Here is a 24858-nt window from a genome sequence, read left to right as displayed (position 1 = left end):
ACACTCTGAGTTAAGGACACCGGCGGCTCTCGTCGGGGCGCCGCGTCTCGGGGAGCTCTTGCGGCGGAGGATGTCGCAGGGTGGGGGACGCGTAGGCCGAAGCCCTCTATCGGCTGCGGCAACTAGCCGGCAACCCTGCTCGCAGGGCGGCTCGCCAAAAGCCCCTCCACCAAAGCCTCGAGACCCGCCTACAGCCAGGCTCGACTCTCATTGGTTCCGCGGCCACAAGCCTTCTCCCCGCCCCCTATCGCTGGTTTGTCGGGGGCGGGGCGGAGAGGGGGAAGCCGGGGAGAGGAGGCTTCTGGGAATTGTTGTCACTACAAGTGCGGGAGGTGGTGGAAACTCTCACTCCCAGGAGCCTCCAGCGGCCTCCCTTCCAGCCCTCTCCCCTCCAATCAGCGATCAGCAAGTCTGGAAGAACTACAACTCCCGGCAGGCCGCCGGGTACCGCGTTTTGAAGTCTAGGCTCGGGACATTTGGGGAGGTTCCTCCTGCACCTTCCCTCCACGACTCCCCGGCGGTAAGCGGAGTCGGGGGGCCAAGAGCCATGGAGGAGAAGGTGCTGCCCTCTTTGGGCATCACCAAACCGCACCTGGAGAAACTGACCCTCGGGATCACCCGTATCTTGGGTATGGAGGGGGAGGGAGGATGAGGAAGAGGAAGAGGAGGGGCGGGGCGGGGCGGGGCGGGGCGGGGGAGCCGGCATTGATGGGGGAGGGTACGCGGCCTGCGAAGGTGCACCTGGTTAGTCACGTGGTAGTGTCTGTTCCTGTAGGTGGCGGAGGGAGGAGAGCGCGGCCGCGCGGCCCGAGGGGCCACGTGGGGTTCTCGGGCCAGGCCGCTGCCTTCGCGGGGTCCGGGCGGGCCAAGGCCGGACCACGGTCCCCTGCCCTGGGAAACCTTGCCTTAGCGGCCCGCGCCTGAGAAGCGGGCCCACGAACCCCTCGAACCCCCACGTCCTTCCTGCCCTGTGCGTTCTGTTCCAGCGTCCTCGGCGGGCCGACCCCTCCGGGGGGCGGGGCGCTGGCTCTGTTACATCGCTCGTCATCGTCGCTGACGTGTAGCGCTAACACGCACGTAACCCCGGGAGCCCGGCGCGGTGCTCGGGCTGACGGTGACGTAACGTTCGCCGTGTGCCGGGCACCGTGCTGAGGGTCTAATGGTCATCGCAGCCCGGGGAGGGGGGTGCTCCGGCCATCCCCGGAGGATTCGGAGGCGAGGCAGCGTTTGGGGTTGTTTTTTAAGGGAATCACCCCGAGTCACCGCCAGTGTGTGTCTGAGCTCAGGTTGGAACTTAGGTTTTCCTCCATCCACTTGTGCGTCTGGCTGCAGGGTTATATCGATAGGTATCGATGTATGTATTGCCTGTGTCTGTCTGTGTGCGTTCACATGCAGATAAGAGTTATTCAGTGTCCCAGAAGTCTTAGTGCGGCGCTTCGTGCTACGGGATCCCCCCTCAGGAGGAGCTTCCTAGAGTCTGTGAAGTCATAGGCAAGGTGCCAATAGGTATAGATAATACATACATCTACAGCGTCCCAAAAGTCTTAGTGCAGTTTAAGTTATTAGAGCTTTAAACTAAATTAAGACTTTTGGGGCACCATATATATGTAATTATATATATACATATATATACATAAGCATGTATGTGTGTCCGGTACACATACATACATACATATATACAGACCATATGTCTTTGGACCAGATCTGAAATTGTATAGGTTGTAGGGAGCTCCCTGGAACTCCCACTTCAACGTTGTACCTGCAGCTTCTCTGTCACTTATAGTTTTACAGTCTTGTTGAGATGGTTGCTTACAGCCAATAGATATCAGAGGTGAGAATCCGAACTCGAACCAAGGTCTTCCTGACTGGGAGACTGACTCTGTGTCCACTACAGCCACACTGCCTCTCCTATGTTATATGTTACATAACAACTATTGTTTCACCTTAAATGTCCTAAACATTTGTTAAAAATTCCTGACCTTGTAGATTATGAGGTTTCTCTTTTTTTAAAATAACGAATATTTTTGTGGGCCATTGCAGTGTTTGCAAAGAGCTTTACTTAAATTATCTCATTTGATCCTCGCAATAATCCAGTGAGATAAGTGCTACAGATATTATTGTCTTGTCTTTACAGATGAAGAAACAGTCCGAAGGGTGTGAAGTGACTTACCTAGGATCACACAGCTAAAGTGTGTCTGAGTGAGGATTCAACCCAGATCTTCCCTAATTCCAGGTTCTGTTGACTGGACTGTGCTGTCTTTTAGCATTATATACCTTCCATGATAATAGTTGGACTTCTATCACTGATTGAGAAAATACCTGATGACATTAATTCAGTAAGGTTTAAGAAATGAATTTATTAACAGTGCTTTCAGTTCATTAAATAAGTACAATAGTATCTACCTACATTTGACATGTAGTAACACATGCATGTCCAACCACATGTATGTAGCCTTACATGCAGTAGGCACTTAAATATGCTTATCAGGTAGAACCAAATATGCAAGAGACACTTTATTCAGTCTGAGTTATACTTCCTTCTTTATTATATTGAATCATTTAACAAAGTAAAAGCTATGGATCCTTAGCCGACAGGTTGGGATCTACTTATCTAGACTAAAGAGCCTCCAAGCTGCCACTGTCTTCTATCTTCTACCTTCTTCTATTCCCCTTTTCATAATACTTAGTACAGTCCTCTGCAAACAGTGAGAGAGAGCTCACGTTCGTTGCCTTACAAAGTATATGAGTGATCCGGGTAATTGCTGATGGCTAAGCTACTCCCTGACACCTGGCCTGTGTGTTGTTGATCAATATCTAAATCAGGCAGCCTAATATGAAGTTCTTCTGCAGTCATGTATGGTCCCAACAGCAGCCTGTACAGTAACTGCCAATGATACATGGTCCTGACTGCTGTAAGCTCATAGCAGCTTGTACAGGAAGAGAATGTTATTAATTACCTGAGTGTGTGACTTGTGACCCTTCAGTAGCTCCTAGACTTCACTGGAGCTCCTTGTTAAATGACATCAACCAACCAAAAATTGTTATGTTTGTGTTTTTTTCAAATCAGTTACCGAAACGTTTATCCCGAACATTCTACTCAGTTTGGGCTCTCAGATTCAAGCAAAATAGTCCCTGCCCACAGTAAGCTTATAACTTTACAAGGTTGGAATTCCTAACCTCAGATTTATGAACTTTTTAAAAATATATTTTGAAAATTTTTTCAGCATGATTGGTTTTCTTTTAATCCTATGTATTTTATTCCTTAAAAAAAAAAATTCTGAGAAGTGGTCCTCGGGCTTCACCAAATGACTGAAGGGGTCCATGACACACACAGAAAAGTAAAGAATCCCTGTACTAGGGAAATAGAACACATTCACAAATAATTAACCAAAGGACACGTATACCAAAAACAATACACATTGATAGCCCATGGGACTAGCAGCTCAGGGAATGAGGAAAGGGTCTTTCGGAGGAAGTGACACTTAAGCTGAGCCTAGAAGGGATCTAGAGCAGGGGTGGGGAATCTGTGGCCTCGAGACTGCATGTGGCCTTCTAGATCCTCAAATGTGGCTCTTTGACTGAATCCAAACTTCACAGAACAAATTCACAGATTCCCCAGCCCTGATCTAGGGGTTCAGTAGGTGGAGGTGAAGAGGGAGATCGTTTCAGGTATCAGAATAACCTGTGTAGGTTGGCGGTGGAAGATGAAACATTGTCTGTGGGGAACTAGATGGAGGCCAGTTTGACTGGAGCATAAAGTTTGAGAGGGGAAGTAATATATAATCAACGGGAGCCTGGAAGGGATTAGGCTGGTCTAAGTGTTTATGAGAGTAGGAAGTGATGGCCAGGAAAGGGAGCTTTGGTCTAGGCAGTCTTGGACTCAGAATCACAGGGATTCTACGTGGAGTCATAGGGCAGTCCAGGGTCATGCCCTTTCTAAGAGCGGTGGTGATGTTGACTTGATATGGTAACAGGAACAATAATAAATAATCAGCTCCAGGACATTTAACAAGATAAGATGCCAGCACTGGCTGCTAGCTTAGCTGGTGTCCTTGGGGGATGACTAGATGAGCCAGAGATCATTTGGGGATCTTTTAGGATTAGAGGGATTCTACCCTTCCATCCACATGGGGGCAGCTCTGCCCCAGGATGAGCCCCAGAGGGGAGCAGATTCACTTGCTCTGATTGAGGGGCAGGGTTTCTGGAAGTTAGATGGTCACTATTCCTGACGGTGAGGGGCAGGAGATGACATAGTACTTGGCAAGATGCTGCCACTTTCTAAACCTTTTCATCCCACCAGCTGAGTGGCTGGAGACTTAAGTGAAGTCTCAGCTGGGTTACCCTGGTTTAGGGACAGTAGTTTGAGTTGAGTAATAGCTGATTATTAGGGGGTAAGACAGTGGAGTGTGATCCTATGAAGCATTTGAAAAATCTACACATCTCCTCTGAAGCCAAGTGAGTGGGATTACAACCCCAAAGGACAGACTGGTCCTTACCTGCTGTAATCTGCCCCATTCTACACGGATGCAAAGTGTCAGGTCCTGTGAATATGAATCCAGCACCTGGTAGGGGAAGTGATTGTGATGAAAAATGCTGAATGTTAGAATGGTTTCTGTAGTACTACTACACAGCAAACTTCGATTAATCACCTAATAAGGACAAGGAAAAACTCTAAGCACCAAGGATATAAAAAAAAGTAAAAGAACTAGCTGTTTAAGAAGCTCATATCCTAATGGAGGAAGATAGCATATATATATATATATATATATATATATATATATATATATATATATCTGAGCATATAAAAAAATATGCAAGGTAATTTGGTAGGAGGGCACCAGGAACTGGTGGCATCAGGAAAGGCTTCATGTAGAAGGGGGCACTTGAGCTGAGGCTCATGGGACACCAGGCATTCTGAGAAGCAGGGGGGAGGAGGGAGAGCCTTCCAGGTATGGGAGACAAGTACACAGGCCACGAGGTATCATGTGAGCAACAGCTGGGAGGCCAGTGTGACAGTGGCTAAGGTCATGGAGGAGACTAAACCAGATTAGAAGGATATTTAGTGATTTCATTCAACACTTGCCCCAGTAACAAATTACAGATCATGACTCCTTTGAGGTAGTGAAGGTAGGGGGTGAGAGTGGATGATTTCCTGAATTCTCTCTTAACTTCTAGGATATATGGAGACTCTCAAGTATGTTCATCTGTAAGACAGACAAACTTTTGAAACAATACTGTTTTTGAATTCCTATTCTTAGAAGGAAGAAGCTCATATTCAAGAAAATTTATGGTTCTGGGAGTGGTGACACTTGCCCGTACTCTTGGCCACTGGGGAGGCTGGGGCTGGTTTAAGGCTTGGGCTCAGGGTGTTTGGAGCTGTCATGAGGCCAGAGCTAATTGGGTATCTGTACTGAGTCCAGTGTGGAGAAGAGTGCCACCAGGCCACACAAAAAGGACCCAACCAGCCCACACTGGAAAAGGAATAAATTAAAAGCTTCCTTGCTAGTCAGTAGCGGGATTGGGCCTGTGAATGAGGAAATGAGGAAACATAGCAGGTAGAAAGAGGTCTGGGATTGGAGTGTCATCAGAGATCCTGCTTCTGTCACTTGTAGCAAGACTATCTTACAATCTAATTTTCTGACCTGTAAAATGGGAATGATAAATCAAAGAAACTAACTGGGAAATGGCTGAATAAATGATGAATGTAATGGAGTATTACTTTGCAGTAAGGAATGACAAATATGAAGAATTCAGAGAAAGACGGAAAGACATAGAGCGATGCAGAGTGAAGAGAGGAGAACTGAAAGAACAACAGGCACAATGCCCACAACGTGTATATACATAAGGTCAGCACCGTGAGACAGCAGGAATAGGGTCAAACATAATGGACAGTGTTTTGTTTTGGTTTGGGTTTTTTTTGGCTGATTTAAAAAAAAAAATTCTATTTTCTTTTTTCCCCAGTTACATGTAATAACAATTTTAATAGTCATTTACAAAATTTTATTTTATTTTTAGTTTTCAGTATTCATTTCCATAAGTTTTAAATTTTCTCTGCCTCCTTCCTCTACCCCCTCCCCAAGACTTTTCATTTTTTTAAGATTCTGAGTTCCCAGGTCTCTCTCTCCCTTCTTCTCCCACCTCCTTGAGAAGGCAAACAATTTTTACATACATTATACATGTGTAGTCATGCAAACATTTCTGTGTTAGCTATGTTGCACAAGAAAACACAGACCACCTGCAAAAAAAGCAAGAAAAATAAAGAAAGTTTTAAAAAGTATACTTCAGTCTGCATTCGGACTCCGTCAGTTCTTTCTCTAGAAGTGGACAGCATTTTTCATCGTGAGTCCTTTGTAATTGATTTGGATCATTGTATTGCAGAGAACAGCTAAGTCATTCACACTTGATCATCATACGGTATTGCTGTTGCTCTGTACGCTGTTCTGGTTCTTCTTACTTCCCTTTGCATCAGTTCATGTCAGTCTTTCCAGGTTTTCCAGAATCATCCTGCTCATCATTTCTTATAGCATAGTAGTATTCCATCACAATTATATACTACAACTTGTTCTGCTGTTCCTCAGTTGATGGGCATCCCTCCCCTCAATTTCCAATTCTTTGCCACCACAAAAAGAACTGCTATAAATAGTTTTGTACGTGTTGGTCCTTTTCCTTCCCTTTTTTTGGTATCTCTTTGGGATACAAACCTGGTACTAGTATTGCTGGATCAAAGGGTAGATACTGTTTTATAGCCCTTTGAGCATAATATGGATGTGTTTTTACTGAACTATTAAAGTTAGAGAATACAGCCTTTTTGTTAACAATTATTAAACTTACACAAGTGTACATTGACATGTACTGTCTATCTTCTAATCAACAGACAAATTTTGTTAACTAAGTACTTAATATATTCTAACCACTGTAGTAAGTAGTGGAGACACAAATAAAAAGCAAAAAAAGACCCCATCCCTCAAGGAGCTTACATTTGAGTGGGGAGACAACATATGTATACATCTATATGTCTGTACATATATAATATGTGTGTATATATACACATATATATACAAGTACAATAGTTACATAAAAGATAAAAAGAAAGCTGTAAGTAGACACTATGTTCCTCAATAAACTCAAAATGGATATGCAACCTAAATATAAAAGGTCCCACCATAAAGAATTAGAAAAGAACAAGTTCAAGTATCTTTTGCAACTATGTCTATAACCAAACTAGGGACTACAGATAAAAAAAGGTAAAACCCATAATTTTGATTATGCCGAGTTGGAAAGCTTTTGCTTTCCACCGAAAAGACTGTGTAGTCAAAGGGTATGAACAAATAGTTCTCAAAAGAATTATGAATTATGAAAAATTTTATGAAAACATTATTAAGAGAAACATAAATTTAAGGAAAAAAATCTGGGGCTTCCCTCACACCCCGCTAATTCACAAAGATGATAGAAAGTCATTGTTGGAGGGGTCATGGAGAGATGGGTGCACTCATTCACTCTTGTTGGAGCTGTGAATTGATTGATTCTGGAAAGCAATCTGGCATTATGTTAAGAAAGTAACTGAAGTATGTTTGACTCAAAGATCTTGGTACTAGGTGTGTACCTCAAGGAGTTCAAAGATAGAAGGGTTCTGTGTACTCCAGTATATTAGTAGTAGCACTTTCTGTGGTCACCAAGAACTGGGAGGAAGGTAGATGCTCTTTAGAGAGTAGCTAGACAGATTGTGGCACAAGAATGTAGAGGAATATTATTGCTCTGTAAGAACATGAAAAATTCAGACAAGCATGGAAAACATGAGAATTGAAGCAAGCAGAACCAGGAGAATATGAGACACAATAACTATAGTGATTCAAACAGGAACACTTTGTTGTTCAGTCGTGTTCAGCTCTTCATGATCCCATCATGGGTTTTCATGGCAAAGATAATGGAATGCTGGGCCATTTCCTTCTCTAATGGATTAAGGCAAATACTGATGACAGTGATGAGGACAGTTGTTTGGGGGGTGTTCAGCCCCTCGGGTGAGGGCTTGCCAAGGCCTTTTCAGGGCTGCTTATCCACTTTTGGTGCCCATCTTTTACCCACTCGACTCTTGACTTTGACTTCAGAAAGCTGTAGCATGTGCAGCGACCACACTCTGGTAAAAACTGGGCTAAACTAGGTTGAGAGTAAGTAACGAACAGGGCTCAAACCCATCAGTGAGTTAGGGGGATGCATGAGAAGAGTTCCCCTGGTGGAATGGCAGATGAGAACAATTTGTGCCATGAATGTGACTGAGGCATGTGCTGTGGATCACCTAGAGCTTGGTCAGACATTGAAGATGCCAAGGTCTTCCACTGCATCCCAGGACACTGCCAGTCAGTTGTCCTGACTCTTGTCTTGCCACTGGACTTAAGTGGCCCTAGAAGAGAAAGTGAGGCTGACAACTTTGTGCATCTCTGCCTCATTTGAATCCAGTGTGCAAGTCAAGACATCACTCCATGATGTCATCAGCCCTCTTCAAAATGAAGGATGAACAAGGCAAATAGAGATCAAGTGACTTGCCCAGGGTCACACAGGTAGTAAATGTTTGAGATCATATATGAATTCACAAAATTGAATCTTCCTGACTCCAGGCCTGGTAGTGTGAAGAAATTCCTCAAAGTTCAGCTCTTATGCCTCATAGTGAATTAAAGATGACTGTGGGTTCTCAAATGCTGTGGCAGCAGAGAACAAACTCTAGTAAGTTATATCCTGCTGGCAAGACTTCAGATATGGGCCTGGCAACAACAGATCATGTTGGCATTCTGAGGATGAGCCTAGTTAAATATAGAGATACTCATCAAAAATAGGCTGAACACTTAATGATTTGTCCCTGGCAGCCTATGAAGCCAAGAAATTGTTGGGATATGCCTGTTGCCTCAAAACAACATATGTAAATAAATTTTAGGAAAAAATGGAAAAGTAGAAGGTGGTAATCCAGCAAGCTATTTTCTTTCCTGAAATCTTGGGAGGCAATATGATATTTTAAAAAAGAAGCAAGATGGTGGTCAGCAGCAAACTGGGCAGTCATCCCAGCCACAAAGTAGCAATATAGCTTGCATTTCGTTATGGAGAATGTGGTACATCTGACATGCTATGTCACTGTGTACTGAGCCCAGCAATGTAGGATGATGGTTCATGACCAGCAACCTTTGACACGCTAATGGAAGCTGGGAAAAGAGGCCTGGATTTAGAGTCAGAAGAATGGGTTCGAGTCCCAGGTCTGCTACTTACCACCTGTAACTTTAGGCCAGTCACTTAACCTCACTGTTCCCCAATTTCTTATCTGTAAAATTCAGTAGTTGTAAGTAGATGGTCTCAAAAGTCTTTTCCAGTGCTAGATCTAAAATCATATGACTAGATGACCTAAATCTAATTGGTTGGAGAGGAATTCACAGAATACTCTGACTTCTATAGAACAGTCTGGGAAAATTTCTGTTGTCAGGAGAAAAAAATGCTATAAAGAGAAATTCCACTCAAAATAACTATAAAATGCTTAAAATAACTGGGAATCATTTAACCTATCAATATTCAAGATACCAAATTCAACTACAAAACACTTTAAAAGATTTAAATAACGTAAGAGAGATTCATTATTCATGATTTGGCTTCACAAAAACAAAAATGAGTCCCCACTCCTAGCTCAGTGGATGAACCCCTGTGTTACCCTAATGAAAATACATTGGCAAGAGTCAGACAACATAAGTACACATGGATGAGGTGCCATCTGCATTATTGGAGGGAATATCCACATTGATGAAGTTACAGATCCATTTGAATCTGCTACCTAATTTAGGGAGTGGATAGAACTAGACCAAATAATAACAAAATTCATTTAGAAAAACCAGAAAGCTTAGAATCTCAAGATAATGAAAAGAAGGAGGGGGGAAGCAGAAATGAAGAGGATATAACCAAATCTCAGACATTATAGTCTTAATTCTCAAAACTCTGGTAGAAAAATAAATCATTGGATCAGATCAGATAAGCAAGACTCAGAAGCAATTGAATACAGAAGTTGTGTTGAGACTCAACTGAGAATATAAGCAGTTGGGGGAAAGACTCCTAGAATTTTTTCAAGAAAGACTACTGGAATGATTGGAGGGTAGTTTGGCAGAGGTTAAGTTTAGCCCAGACTCTTATACCATCTATTATACCTGTGCTCCAGTAGCACCTAGAGACACCATGGACAAAGCTGTGTAACCCTGGCCAAATCGCTTAAACCCTGTTTGCCTCAATTTCCTCACCTGTAAAATGAGCTGGAGAAGGAAATGGCAAACCACTCCAGTGTCTTTACCAAGAAAACCTCAAATGGAGTCATGAAGAGTCAGACATGACTGAAACAACCGAACAGCAACTATGTTATAGGTAGATAGGAACTTAAATATAAAAGTTCATGTAAAAAATTGGAAGACCTTCTTCACCAAGCAGGGAATAGAGGGAGTTGCAAAATACTTTTTTAAAAAGATAGTTTTGATCAAAAAAGAAAATGTAAAATCTTTTACAGAAACAAAATCTGTGCAGCTAGGACAAATGAAGCTATCAATCGGGGGAAAGTTTTGATCAAATATACCAGATTGGATACTTAATATCCAAGATATATAGGGAACTGACAAGCCTAACCCTGTCATTTTACAGATGAAGAAAAAGTTCCTGGATCCTTGACTCCAAGTCTGAGTGCTTTCCCCTGTATCACACTTTTTTGGAAGGGGCCAGTGAGTTACTTATTAGATTCAATTTCTTTAGGATAGACCGCTAATATGGGAATGTCCCTGAGCAATAACCACACAGCCCTAGAGAGGGCTGTCTGTTGCTGTAACACAATTTCCTCTTTCTTTTCCAGAAGCATCTCCAGGAGTGACAAAAGTGAGGATCATGGAAAAGGAGCCTGCTGAGCGCCATATGATTGCTTCATGGGAGCTAGTAGGTATCTGCCATTATAAGATTATTACCTCTCCCTCCCAAGGAGAGAGTAACTTCAGAGAAAAAAGGATAGAGATAACACAGACGATCTTTCTTCTATTTCACACTACAATTGGCGGTAGGGAATTCACCCTTATCCCTCCCCGTTGACTCTCAGGGCACTTAATTCTCATCCTGTAATAGTTTTAAACTTAAGAGAGTTTTTTAGGGAGGTATCTTATCTTTGGAATTCCCTTCTGATCCATCTAGGTCTGGTTTGGGAATCGCCATGTCATTTTCATGTTTGGAATCCAGGATTTGTGGTGAAGACTATAGAGATGAAAGACATTTTTTTAGGAGATCAGTCATGATCCTTTGCAGCCCAGCAGAGCGGGTGGTATAGGGAGCACTGGTTTGGGACTCCCATTGTAAAAGGGTGGAGTCTTATCTTCAGTGACTGGAAAAAACAGGATATGTATCTTAGAAATGCCAGCAGGCCTATGAAAGCAGAAGAGTAGGGAAGCAAGGAATGTCTTATCTGGGCTGTCAAGTCATTACCATCCTGCCATCCTACCATCCAGCTACATCTTAGACTCCAGCACCCATAGGGAGTGATCCCATTTTAAGGAATGCTTGTTTGCCATTCCTCCCATATAAAATATCAATAGAAACACAGGGTGTGAGAACTAACAGACCTTAAAGATTGTCTAGTCAACCCCTTCATTTTATTGATAAAGAAAATGAAGCTCAGAAAAATTAAAATTCAATTAAGTACTTTATGACTTGATAAAGGTCACACAACTAATCAGCCCCAGACATGGTGGATTAGAACCCAGGTTTCTGACTTGTAGGCTCACAACTCTTCCTGCTCTGTCCAAATAAACTGTCATTTTAGCTTGAAGAACTTATTAAATAGCTCCTCTACAGTAGCAGAGGTACGAAGTTTAGCTAATGCAGCAAATATCTATCTTATCAAATATCTACTATTCAGAAGACCTGGTGTGAGGGTTGGGGGTAGAAAAAGAGAGAAGGGTGAGCCCCTGGGATTACAAAGACAAAACAATTCTTGCCCCTAAGAGTTTGCATTTTATTTAATAGATAAGTCACATAAATAAGAAGAATCACTGCCCTTGTGGCACTGAAATCATAGTCAATGATAAACACAGCCAGAAATAATTATTAATACATTTTTAGTGCATTAGAAAGGTACTGATCTAATTTTATTATTTTTTCAGTTAATAAACATTTTGTTTTTCCCCTTTCCCCACAATGGAGCAAAAAGGAAAAGAAACATGATTAGAAAAAAAAAAAAAGAAATCCTCCTAAACATACATACAATAGTCAAAGCAAATGTATGTGAGAGGTGTACTAGATAAGGATCAAGGGAGAAAAAGGAAGCCATCGAAGAAGTGGGATATTAAAGAATAAATATTAATTCAACAGGTGAAAGGGGGAAGAAGGACATTGTAGGCAGAAAGAATAGTGCAGAGGAAAAGAAGAAGGGCCAGAATGGCTAGGTTGTATTTGAGCCTAGAAGGGGCTCTGCATTGGCTGGGGCAGAGTGTGTAGAGAAGTAATGAATCTGGAAGGGTGGCATGGCAGCAGATTGAGTGCTACTGCAGTAGTCCAGGGGGATGGTAGTGAGAGCCAGTGTTGGGCAACAGGAATAAATGTGGTCGAGGTAGAATCAATACAGCTCCGTCACTGACTGGATAGGAGAAGGGAGAGAAGCTAGAGTCCAGGGTCATGCCAAGGTTTCAGACAAGATGCCCTGTGGTGCCTCTGGCAGAATTAGAAAATAAATAGAAAAAGAAAGGAGCTGGTTTAAGGAGAAAGATATAAAGCAAGGCCAATACCATATGGAGTTTGAGGTGCCAGTGGGGGCATCTAGCTTGGAGTGTGGACCAGGGAAATAGATCATAGTAGTAGTAATGATAGCTCCCATTGGTAAAGCACCCTCAGGGTTACAGAGTGCCACACAAGAACCACGTGAGTTAGGTCTTAGTGTTATCCCCATTTTGAAGATGACGAAACTGAGACTGAGAGAAGTTAGATGATTTGCCCAGGATCACATGGTTAGTGAGTGTCTAAGGCTGGAATTGAACTCAGGTCTTCCTGACTTCAAAGCAAAGAAACTAAAGCAAATGTATTTCTGTTCTACTCCCTTTACTACTCACTTTTTCAGGATATTATGAGGAGTAAATTAGTGAGATAATATCTGCATATAAAGACTTTAAAGAGTTACAGAATATGAGCCATTCTCCATCTTGACTTATAAAAAAGAATAAGCCCTGTCAATGTGAACAAGATTCTTTAGCAGCCACTAATAAAGCAAAGAAGAGGAGCCCTTCCTCCAATAAAGCATTTCCTGTGTCCATTTTAGAGTAGGCAAGATCTTTGATAGAAGCCACCCCAGAAATACCTGGATTCTGCTTCTGTCACCCTTTTTCTTTGGTCAATACTCTTACCATTGACCAGAACTAAATCAAGCCAGTCTCATGGTTCAGTTTCAGAATTAGAATGTCTAGTTCAGTGTTGACTGACTGACCTTAGACAAACTATACCTAAGGAACAAGTATTAGATAATTGTTCTGAACCTGGAAGGTTCAGGAAGAGGTGTTTGATTCTGAGCACACCTGCATTCTAAGACTTTTATGTCCTAGAGTCTTCTCCATCAGTAGTACTTACAGGGAAGTCAGTGAGGAACTGTTGTGCTACCAATGGCTGAGAGCCCTTGATGTTGGGTTGGGAGAATTGGTAAGACATGAATGAACTTCAGATGCATCCCATGTTTTTTATCTGTTTTCCTTAGCTTTATGGATTCTTTTTCTATACTAAATGTCTATCAATCCCCTGCCTTGTGCTTTCTGGTCACTACCAGTACAGATTTAGTACATTTAAAATAGCTTAAGCATCTTTGCTGTTCGCATTCTAAACGTTTAAAAAATCTTTTTATGTCATTTCTCTGTGGCTTTGGTTCCCTAGAGTGACTTAGAGACATGGAACCAAAATTGATGGCATTGTCTATGTTGTACCATCCACCTCAGACACACCTAGGGCCTGCTCCTTATCATTTAGCTGTTCTTCTTTCATCACCTTCTCTTTAAGTCTCCTCTCCATCTAATTCTCTTTGAGTTTCTTCTCTCTCTGCCCTACAGATGAGTGAAGTTATGAGACAAGATGACTAATTCCCCTTACCTGGTGCTAAGGGACTCAGCTTAGGCAGCAGAAGTTTTCTATGAGAGACGAGAGAAAGTCAATCATTTTTTTCAACTATGCCATTGTTGCAGTCTCCTTTATAAATCATCTCACATCCATCTATCCATTCCTCAAATGTTTATTCCTCCTGTGTGCACATGGGTTGTGTTAGGTGCTGAGGTTATTTGGGGAAAGGGAAACATGGAGAATACTTAAATGAATAAGTCACAGTCTCTGTTCTCAAGGAACTTACAGTCTAATAGTGGAGATGAGAAAAACACCCCAAACTACTGATGCAGATTAGAATACAAGAAGAGCTTAAGAAAAATACAAAGTGTTATGAGGTCAAATGCTGAAAAGCAATCACTGACTGGGGGTGGGGGTGGGGGTGTCATAGAGTAGAAATTGCATCTTTGGGATGAGATAGAGAAATTGGAAGGATTAAAAAATAAGGCCTAGGAAACTGAGAAAAGTATACCAGTTTCTAATGTGCTACATATCATATCTTCCATCAGGATAAAGATAGAAATTGGCACTTTAGCTCTGGCTACCTTACTCCAGAATAGCAATCTGAAGGACATAGTAGGAAGCAGTTTTTTTTAGAAGTGAAGATACTTCCTAAATATCCTTGGGTGGCCAGCCCAGGAGTTTTCCAGAACTGAGCCCAGATGAAGTCATAAATTTGATTGTCTATCCAGGAACAATTTATGATAGTTGGAAGTTTATCTTCAAAGATACCCTTTGGAGTAATTTGAGCAATGACCAATTGGTGCCTGGGTTCAGGAGATAGGAGGTGGTAAACAACATTCCCTGTTGTGGCATTCATGTTCTGGTTTGAGGCACAGATTCACCCTTCTTAACCTACCCCATCCTCATGCGCTCCTGCTTTGTGATTGTAGAAAAATGACTGTGTAATGCCAGAGGACTTGAAGAATTTTTACCTGATGACAAATGGTTTCCACATGGTGTGGAGTGTGAAGCTTGATGGTAAGTTGGTCTCTTGCCCATTGTCACTTGCCCTAGCTACACTGTGCCCCTCTCTGAAATGTCTCTCAGCAGACAAGTATTTCCCCTGAATCTAATCAGTATTTAACATGAGCTGTCCTCTACCTGCTCAGAAGTGCAAGAAGAGCAGCGTTCATTTCTGTGGTTTCTGACCTTATTCTGGCCAAGTCACAAGGTAGAACTACCCAGAAAAGTCCAAAGATTAAAAAAAATAATAACTCAAAATTTTAAGATTCCCCCACAAAGTCTTACTGTGTAGTACCTCATCAGAGGTTCTTGAAGGCGTGTAAGCTCTGGTAGGTTCTACCATGCTGGAAAGGTATAGAATATGGACCTGGCAACAGACCAAGTCTGTTTTCAGAGAACCAATCTAGCTAATTAGGTATGGAGACAATCATGACCAGTGGGCTGGCCACTTGGTGGTGAATTTTTGGCTGTGGTTACCCGTGAAACAAAGAAAAGTACATAATGGCGCCCAATCTTGTATGTCCCTTTCTGCTTCTACAGTGACTGTGTCAGAGTGGCAGGGAAGAAGGCAGAGTATGCTAAGAATGACGCCATTTAAATTTGACTATTAGTATTCCACATGTGAGATTATTGCCGAGTGGACATATTGCTGAAGCAGCTGAAACCTGTAGATCTTGACACACCTACTAAAATGAAACCAGAGGAAGTTGCATCCAAATGGAAGGATGGTTCACAGGTACTTCTTGGAGAGGTAAAGAAAGGATTTGAAGGAATAGGTTTTATCCCAAGAAATATTATCTCATGAGATTATTGGGTTATCATGTATTATAATATTAATAAGTATTTGCAGAAAAAACCTACCATTGAAATAATTGCACTTGCTACATTAACATCTTTTGCTGGTGATGAAGAGGTAGAAATTCTTGAAGAAGTTGATAAGATCCTCCAAATTAAATCGACATATACTTTGATACTTGGTGACTTCAGTACAGAAGAGGAAAAGGTGAGGATAGTGAGAAACATGGGGAAGTATAATGCAGGAGGAAGGACTGAAAGATGCCAAAGGCTTATAGTTTGCACAGATATAAATACATATAAATATAAAGAGTATTTTCTTTAAGAAACAAATTGGTAGACACTGGACATGATGAAAAGCAAATACCATTGCAAAAATGAAATAGATTATATTTTGAGAGGACAAAATTTGTTATTTATCTGGCAGTTCAGACCACAGATTTGTCATCAGAGCTAAGATCAGAAATGTTTTTTTTTAAAAAGCAAGAAGAAATAATCATAATGATAAAAATGGCATACATTTTAAACAATTCAATCCTAAACAATTTCAACAAAAGATGACAGAAATGGGAAACAGACAGCAGAACTGACATCGATGGCAGTTATAGCAATCTTGCATTTAAACTTAACCAATATGAATTGATTGCCACAGCCAAGACCAGAAGAGCCCAGAAAGTACCTTAATCCATAAACATCTGACTTACTTGCCAAACAGAGAGATAGCTGCCAGAGGCAACACCAAGTTAGAATACAAACTTGTTTGTAAAATCTTACCCAAAAAAGTGGAAGAACAATTCTAAGTAGTATTGTTTTGTAAAGCAGAGAAAAAGAGGGCAAAATCAGTTTAAAGAAAGTTTGGCAAGATGTCCAACTAAGCAAAGTCATTCTAAGGGCATTTGAGGACAGAAACAGAAGAAAATGAAAAAGATTGATAAAAATTATTATTACACACTGCTCCATAAGGACAGTGGAACAACCGCGCTTGGACTGTGATGTCACAGTTTTAGCTGTGCTTATAAGAGCAGAAAAAAATGGTCCTTAAATGAAAAAAGATCAAAAAAATAGCTCGATTATACTGAGTGCATCTGAGAGAGGTCTGTGCAGAAGACAAAACAGTTGTGAAGTCTTTGAGGTATCAGTATGGAAGCTGTTGGAAGGAAAGAGAAGATACCAAAGACGTGGGGAAAAAAAAAACTAAGACTGTACTGAAAAAGTAAGGAAAAGGAGATCTAGAACTGCCTTCTCTCCTTCCTATAGAAAATCTTAATGAAAGTCATCTGTATGCAAATCAAGAGCACTCCATGAGGACATTAACAAAAGGAGGCTTTTTCAAGCAATATTGAGCAGTTGCCTGAAAGATGTAGAGAATACAAAATCCCGCTGTGCTGTTGGTTGGTTGGGTATGAAAAGGCATTTAATTTCGGAGAGACAGTCAATAAACACTTATTAGGCTCTTTTTTTACAGAAGGTATCCCTTATCTATACAGCAAATTCACTAAAAATTCTTTGAAAGCTATAACAACAGATGATGAACATCAGACAAGGCATAAAACAGGGAAATGTATGTTCATGCTGTGAACATCTGGAGAAAATCCAGCCCAGAGTCCAAGTTGAAGAAGAATTCCTTGTGGATTGGTGTGGCCTTCCAGATGCTCCTTCCTCCATCTGCTCTTTGCAGATGACGTTGTGCTGATCCCATCAAAGCTAAATACTTTGCAAAGTCTTCTGGAAGAGATCTCTAATCGCTCAAAGGAATTTGGCGTGATCATTCACACAGAAAAGACCAGGGGATAAAGAATGTCTGTTGTCCGAATTACAACAGGCATTTGAATGGAAAACGTATAGAGCTTGTCCATTAATATGTTTATCTCAGATGGATGGTATATTAGGCCCAGAGTTGAATAGGAGGAGAAGAGCAGGCTAGATTACTATCAGGAAATTTCAAAGTTTCTTTAATGACCCCAAGCTTCACATGAAGGCATAGGTCAGTTTTTTTGATACCAACATTTTACTAGTGTTGCTGTATGGCAGTGAAACATGGAATACAATACACTCTGAAAAATTAAAAATTAACATAGCACAGAGATCCCTGTAGGTATGAGCAGTCTATCACATATAACCAATGGGGAGATTTGAGGAAGGACCAAAGTAAAAGAAGTCATTAAAGAACTGTATGATAAAAAAAGATGTTCTGATCAAATGGTGAAAGAGAAATGAATGAATGAGAAGTGTTCATTAGTTAAGTACTTGCTCTGGGGCAAGCCCCAAATTGAGATGTTCTAGGATGCCCCAGCCTGGGGCTAGGTGAGGGTGCTTCAGTGATGGTGAACCATCCTGCATGGGGCCACAGTGCACCACAATTACCCTCATGGTGTCAGGGGAAAGAAGTAAGTAAAGGAAAAAAGATCTCTTACATGTGAAGTCAATTCCCAGTGATGAATTTCTGGGATGATGTAAATAAGAGTATCACAGGATAAACAGGCACAGATGGGTTGTGACCAGCATTGCTGAAGGGAACATCCCTATTCATGAGATCTCAGCTCCATTTGAGTAGTTCCAAGTTGGAACCATAAGTTGACCCTACATAACACCCTCTTGTAGTCATGCAGAAAATCAGACAACCTAGTTATTCAGGATGATGTTAAGACTCTTTTTCTGTGACAACCAGTTATTATGGGGCCACCCTTCCTCCAGATTCTCTTTTGGATTCCTAAGACTTCTAAATTACTTTGCTTTTTTGTCTCTTTGCAGGCAGAAATAGTGTTTGTGAGATGGTTGGGTTTTGTTACTCCAAATAAGAAAAAAAACTCAGGAAGCTAGTGCCTAACTGGTCTTCCTCTTTAACTCTAGTTGGGTGGACTAGATGCCTTTCTCTACTTTATTATTCTTTAGCAAGTGTAACTTGAATTCTTAAAGGATCTGAAGTTTCAACCACATGAATACTCTTCACTAATGCAGAGCAGTCATACAGTAGACCATGTCATACATTGCTATGACCAAAAGATGAATGCCAAACTGACTGATGGACCTTTTCAAATTTAGCAAGACTGGTCCTTGCACCACCAATAGTCTGTCACTGAGTCTGTCTTAGAAGCCTTTCCAGCTTCATAAAAACAGCCAGTGCCCTAGTGTGGTCCTGCAGAGCTCAGTCACCTCCACACAATAGACAAATGTTGAAGTAGGGTTTTAGTGGGCCAAACTTAACGAAAGTAATAAGTATCTTCCTTCTCCTCCCTCCATAGTTACAGAGATGGCAGAACTAAAGCTGCACTCTGAGACTCCTGTAGAAACAGAATCTGACAATTTTAACCATAATTTTGCCTGTACCAATTTCCCATGTACAGATACTAAATTACATTACAGTTACAGTTTTAAATCCTGGAAGTAAATTTGCCTCTCTGAAAGATGCTGTTTGCCTGGCGTTTCTTTTTTGGAAGAAAATCCCCATGGAATGCAATTAAAAGGATATAGTCACATTTTTAGGATTTTAGCCAAGTTACCAGCCTTCCGCATTTTCACTATCAACACTTTCATGATTTCCATTTCAGTCCTCATAATATATTATCAGTGGCTATACACTCTCAGGCCAGTCAGTGGGAGTGCAACAAGATTTTTCTCAGGCTGTAGACAAAAGACAGCATCCTGTTATGCAGATGGCTGGCTTGGGAGTCAAGAATATCTGGGTTTCAGGATATACTCTGTATATATACGGCTAAGTCACTTCTAAATGGTCCCAGGCAGCATTCTATTACTGTAAGTTATAGACAAGTTGCTGATCTACTTCAGTCAAGGGAGTGTTTACACTTGGAGTTTCCTATACTGCCAAAATCACAGTTCTGGGCCAAAAATAAGCTGCCTATGGGGCAGTAAACTCAAGGAATCCTGGAGTTCTCTGGTTAGAAGGGTCCTTGGAAGCCATTTTGGCCAAACTCCTGACATTACAGATGTCTTCAGAGGGCCAGGTGGGGACTTGCCCAAGGTCACATGCAAAGTCACATAGTTGACTCATCCAGGATTTAGACCTAGACCTCTGACTCCAAATCCATCACCCTTTCTACTGGTTTTCAACTTCTTCACCACCATGGTCCCCCATCTCTGCACACATGCCAGTTTTGTCAGTATCATTTTTGAAATGTGTGTCTAGTACCACTGTACTCTAGATCTGGTCTGACCAGCATAGAGTAGTCAGGAGTGCACTGGTAAATGTTTAACAACCAGATTTCTAGGATGGGGAAACACATACAACATACTTTTAAGTTTAATCTGCATTATTAAAATTTCCTCTGTCACCTTCTGAAGTCTTGACAGTTAACAAAACAATGAATAAAGTCCTGATTTGTAGGGTTTGCCCTTTTCTGAGGTGTGAATACTCACACTGAAATTGTAACAGTTGGCTTTCTTGAGCCTGTACAAGCTGGGTGCCGCCTTTGTCCTGGGTATCTGACTTCTGCCAATGCAACCTGAAATGACGTTACTTTTTTGGTAATCCCATCACACTGTTGGCTCACTGAACTGACATCAAAGCCCATAGATCTTTTTTCATATAAACTTCTCCTCTGTACAAGGAGTTGAGTTTTATCCTTCTTGGGCTGCAAATCTTACTGAGAACTCTTTTCTAACTATTTTAATAGTTATCAGAATCCAGTCCCATTCTGGCTTATGTCCTTCTCTCTCCCCAGGTCCCTGAAAAGTCAATCTGCTATGTCCAGTCCCCTTCCCTGTTTCTGTCCTGTCCAGGCTGACCTTTCCCTGCCCTTTTCTGTCCCCTGAGAAAACAGTTTATCATCTGATCACTAGCCCAGCTTCAGGGGTATTTCTGAACAAAGTCTCCTTGGTCCCCAAAGTGGATATAACTTGGTTCCCAGCTCCTAAGAGAAATAAATTTTCTCATGTATAGCCCTTTGCTCCCTACCTGGATTTTCTTTTGATCTGCCATTCAGGCTGGAACTCAGAGCATCTAGTTTTTCCTATCAGTATCAGATGTATCTGCTATTTATCCATTGCCTCTTAATCCATCATTCACTCTGACTGTGGCATCCTTTATTCAGATCACACAGAAGGCAGTTGGAGGGTGGTAGTTCACAGCTAGCTATTCCACGCATACCATGGGGAAATTTTGTCACCCAGAGAGGGTCCCTTAGGCCTGTATGGTGTGTAGTAGGAAGAGGGTGGTACTTGGAGTCAGGAAAGACCTGGTTCAAGTTTCACCTCTGACATTTACTGTGTGAACACTCACCTCTTCATTGGTAAAGTGAAAATAATAACAGCTTAGGTATTTGCCTCACATGGTTGCTGTGAGACTCAAATGAGAAAGCTCTGCAAACCTTAAAGCAAGTTAGTGATGGTGATGACAATGGCCCAGATTGCCCTTTGTCAATGACATTCTTGTGCTCAAAGGGAGTTGCCGGAACAGTCCTCAGAAGGAAAGGTGATGGCTTTGTCCACCCAAGTGCATCCACCCTTCTCCTATGAGGAGGAATGCTAACACCCCAACCCTTCTCTCAATGCTCTTGCAGATCAGCCTGTGCCTTTGGGTTGCCTGACGATTAACAGCATCGCAAACTTGACTCAGCTCACGCAGTCTGCTATGTACACGCTTCCCAATTCACCAACTCTGGAGGATCTAGATGATGAAGAGGAAGAAGGTACCATGGGTGCCCCCAGGGGATTGTTGTCTGAACACAGCCTGCTGCCTTCCTGAGGAGAGTACTGAAAACACAGGGCATCCTTGTGGCATTTCACTTTTAATTCATTTGCAGAGCCTTGGAGATCTCTTTCGCCTCTCTTTTTCTAAGTTTTGTTGTTTCTACTTTGGAAAGATATCCATACTTTTTTTTTCCATTTAATTCTCACTTCCATCATTTCATCCAACTGCTTTCCTCCGGTCTTCCCTTTCAGACCATCATATACCCCACCCCAGACTAGACTTCCTAAGACACTACCCAGATGTCTTGTCACGCTCCTGCTCAGGAGCCTCAAATGGCCTCTACATACCTTCAAGATAAAATCCAAGCTCCTCAAGGTGACTTCCAAGGTTTTCCATAACCTTCCCCTATTCATCTTAGCAAATGCAAACCTCCCACTCTAGCGAGACCATTCAGCAGATTTAGCACCCTCATGCTCCATTCCCTTCTCCCTCCCATCTTGGAACATTTCCACTCTTTCTGTGTTTCTTCATAGCCTCTTTTGATCTCATCTGTAAGGCACTGATTCTTCTTCTGTAAATTTAGTCCTCCATAGCTGCACTGTGTTGGACTCAAAGAAGACAGAATCTAAGTAATGGTCAAATTGAATAGGAAACGTGAGTTACAAAGGAGAGTTGGGATGGGAAATAATATCTTTACCTTTCAAAGTCAGCTGTTATGACCGTGTCCCACCAGAGCTAGTGGGTTTGGAGAGTTTTTAATGGGTTGGGGGAAGGGGAGGAGAATGAGAAAAATTTTTCCAATGTCTCCATTCTGACAGAGTCTGGGAAGTAAAACTTATCTAACCTCAGGCTTTTTGGCAAGGGACAAGAAGGCAGTGGCATGTAGCAAATCATACTCTAGAAAATTGATAAGATCTAGTCCCCTGACTTCAACCTTAGAAGAAGTTTACAGAAATTCTAGTAGATCCTAATTTATCACTAATCATTATATCAGCATATAATGTATATTTTGTCCTGTGTAGTATACAGAAAGGCAGCATGCCATAGTGTATAGAGAACTTGGAACTAGAAGTCCTGTCTCTGTCACACACACGTGTGTGTGTGAGCCCATGTACACACATCTGTAGATCTATCAATCAATCTATAAGATATAGATAGATGTAAAAATATACATGAAGATACACATGCATACAAGTCCTGTCACTTCTCAGTGCTCTAGATAATTGTCTAAGATTATAAATTCCAGAAAAGATACCAACCTACATTTGTAGAGGGAGTTGTCTCGTCTGGGAGGTGTCTGTACCCAGGAAATCCCAGGTCCAGTGTCTGTCCCTGTTATATAAGTTACATTACTAATTGGTGGTATTTATAAAGCGCTTTGATTTTACCTGCACTATTTCATTTCATTCTCACAGGAGCTCATTGAGTTTGGTGATATAGGCATCATTATCCATTTTACAGATTTAAAAAAAAGCTGAGGGTCAGTTAAGGAGCTTGCTTGTGGTCCCACAACTAGTAAGGATCAGAGACAGAATCCCTACTTGAGTCTCTTCTCACAACACCTGGCAAGGGCTACCCCAGGGCCTAATAGGAGAGGTCACTTAAGACTGAATTCAGCACTTCTGTTTGTGCCTAGATGTGAATTGTTGTCTCCTACAGGCAGCAAAGTGTGTCCTAAAGCAGATAAGCCTGAATACAAAGGAAAATAATACATGGTCTTTCCCCTCCAGGTTCTCACAGTCTTGTTGGGGAGGTAAAACATACTTAGAAGTAGATGACAGAACAGCGTGAAAGAGAATGTACTGAGTATCTAAGTGTGGACTTTGCTGTGCTAGACTCAGAGAACAGCCAGAAGAGTCAAGGAAGGTTTTGGGGTGGGGACAGGGTGGGGGATGGCCTCAAAGATCGAGAGGCCTTAGAGGAGCATCAGGTAAGTGTGCATAGAACTGTCCTGGTCATATGCACTGCATAGAGAAAAATGTCGTGTTATTATTAGTGAGAAGAAATATTGAAAAACAATTTTTCAGAAGTAACATGGCATATTGGATAAGAGTTCTACCTCTGCCATGAACCAGCTGTGTGACCATGGGCAAATCCCTTCACTTCCATGCACATATGGGGACTCTCTGGCATTTATCTCCTGAGTCATAGATAAGTTGCCGTCTGAACTGTGAGTTACCACACAAGCAGTCCCCTGCACTGCAGAAATCACAAGTTCCTGGCATATTTGCTTATGGTAATGAGATACATCAGGGACCTGGGTATAATGGATTAGGCACATAGGTAGTTTCATAAACAGGGTGTCAAATCACCCTTGTTTCCCTTAGAAGAAACACTCTGGTGAAAAAAAAAAAGTATATTTTTGTAAAAATTTAAAAAAAACCACATGATTTTCAGTTAGTTTAGGAATTCCATTATTTTTTTCTCTATTGTTTAGTATATCCTTGAGAGTTTTTTATATTGTGTGTTCATGTCCCACTCAGAATTTTCAATTGCCCACTGAATAGTCCCCATTTAAATCCCTCTACAATTTGCCTCCCTTTCCAGCCTTATCCCTTACTTCGTCCCTTCACATATCCTAAACACTCATTTCTTTGTTCTCTTAACCCTGTAGCATTTTGTTGATACCTCTGTTATGGCTCCTGCCAAGTTCTGCCTTGTACTAACATTACTTGCGTATTTGTTGTAATGTACCATAGCTCTCCCTGTAGACGGTAAGTTTCCTGAGGGCAGGAAGTGTGTCTCATTCAACATTATGTCACCATGCACCTACAGGCATATAGCCCCAGCCCAAAACATGCATTGGCTTCAAAGAAGATATGGGGTTAGGCAAAACAATATTTTAAGGTATTGTTACTTCTATAGGAGCAAGGCTGTGAGTGGGCAATTGGCCAGATTACACGGCAAGGTTCCACAGTTGGAGGTCTTTTTATTATCATTGATAATGTTACTGTGAGCCAGCCTGAGTCAGGTTCATGTTAAGTAATAGCTCACACTTATATAGTGCTTTACGGCTTACATAATCTTTCCTCACAACAACCCTGTGAGCTAGGCTGTGCAAGTATTATTCTCTCCGTTTTAAAAATAAACTGTGTCTGAGAAAGTCTACATGAGTAGGAAATGTCAGACTGGCCTCAGCCCCACGTCTTCTAACTTCAGGAGCAGCACTGAGCCATTCAGTCCATGTTTGTTCCAGGAGTAATCTTACTAGAGACTCCTTGAGTTCTTGTAACATTACTAAGTCTTCCGTAGCCCTGGTAATCTAACAGCAGATTCCTCAGAGATTCCATTAACATTGCTGTGCCTCACCTTCCTTCTCGTTCCATCCC

The 24858-nt window shown here is 41.7% G+C and overlaps 1 protein-coding gene across 9 annotated transcripts in view; it reads left to right on the top strand.

Moving 5' to 3' along the window:
• Positions 1–319: 319 nt before the first annotated feature.
• LOC140496794 (tubulin polyglutamylase complex subunit 2-like) overlaps positions 320–24858 on the top strand; it is a 36896-nt gene continuing 12357 nt past the window's right edge. For 3 of the 9 annotated variants that reach the window (XR_011964398.1, XM_072597021.1, XM_072597020.1), the window contains exons 1-4: positions 1061–1286; positions 10859–10938; positions 15015–15102; positions 21399–21527. Coding sequence is in view for 7 of the 9 variants with exons in the window: in XM_072597021.1 (XP_072453122.1) it covers positions 1160–1286; positions 10859–10938; positions 15015–15102; positions 21399–21527 (424 nt within the window). In the remaining 2 variants the exon portion in view is untranslated. Of the gene's footprint in view, positions 630–1060; positions 1287–2134; positions 2234–5454; positions 5847–10858; positions 10939–15014; positions 15103–21398; positions 21528–24858 lie in introns of those variants that run through there. The other 6 variants (XM_072597022.1, XM_072597026.1, XM_072597025.1 and 3 more) reach the window with 5 other exon arrangements.

Source organism: Notamacropus eugenii, chromosome 3 (genome assembly GCF_028372415.1).
Source record: "Notamacropus eugenii isolate mMacEug1 chromosome 3, mMacEug1.pri_v2, whole genome shotgun sequence".
In the NCBI taxonomy this organism is placed as follows: domain Eukaryota; kingdom Metazoa; phylum Chordata; class Mammalia; order Diprotodontia; family Macropodidae; genus Notamacropus; species Notamacropus eugenii.
The sequence above is the reverse complement of the archived record's forward strand: the minus strand, read 5'-3'. Positions and strand labels throughout refer to the sequence as shown.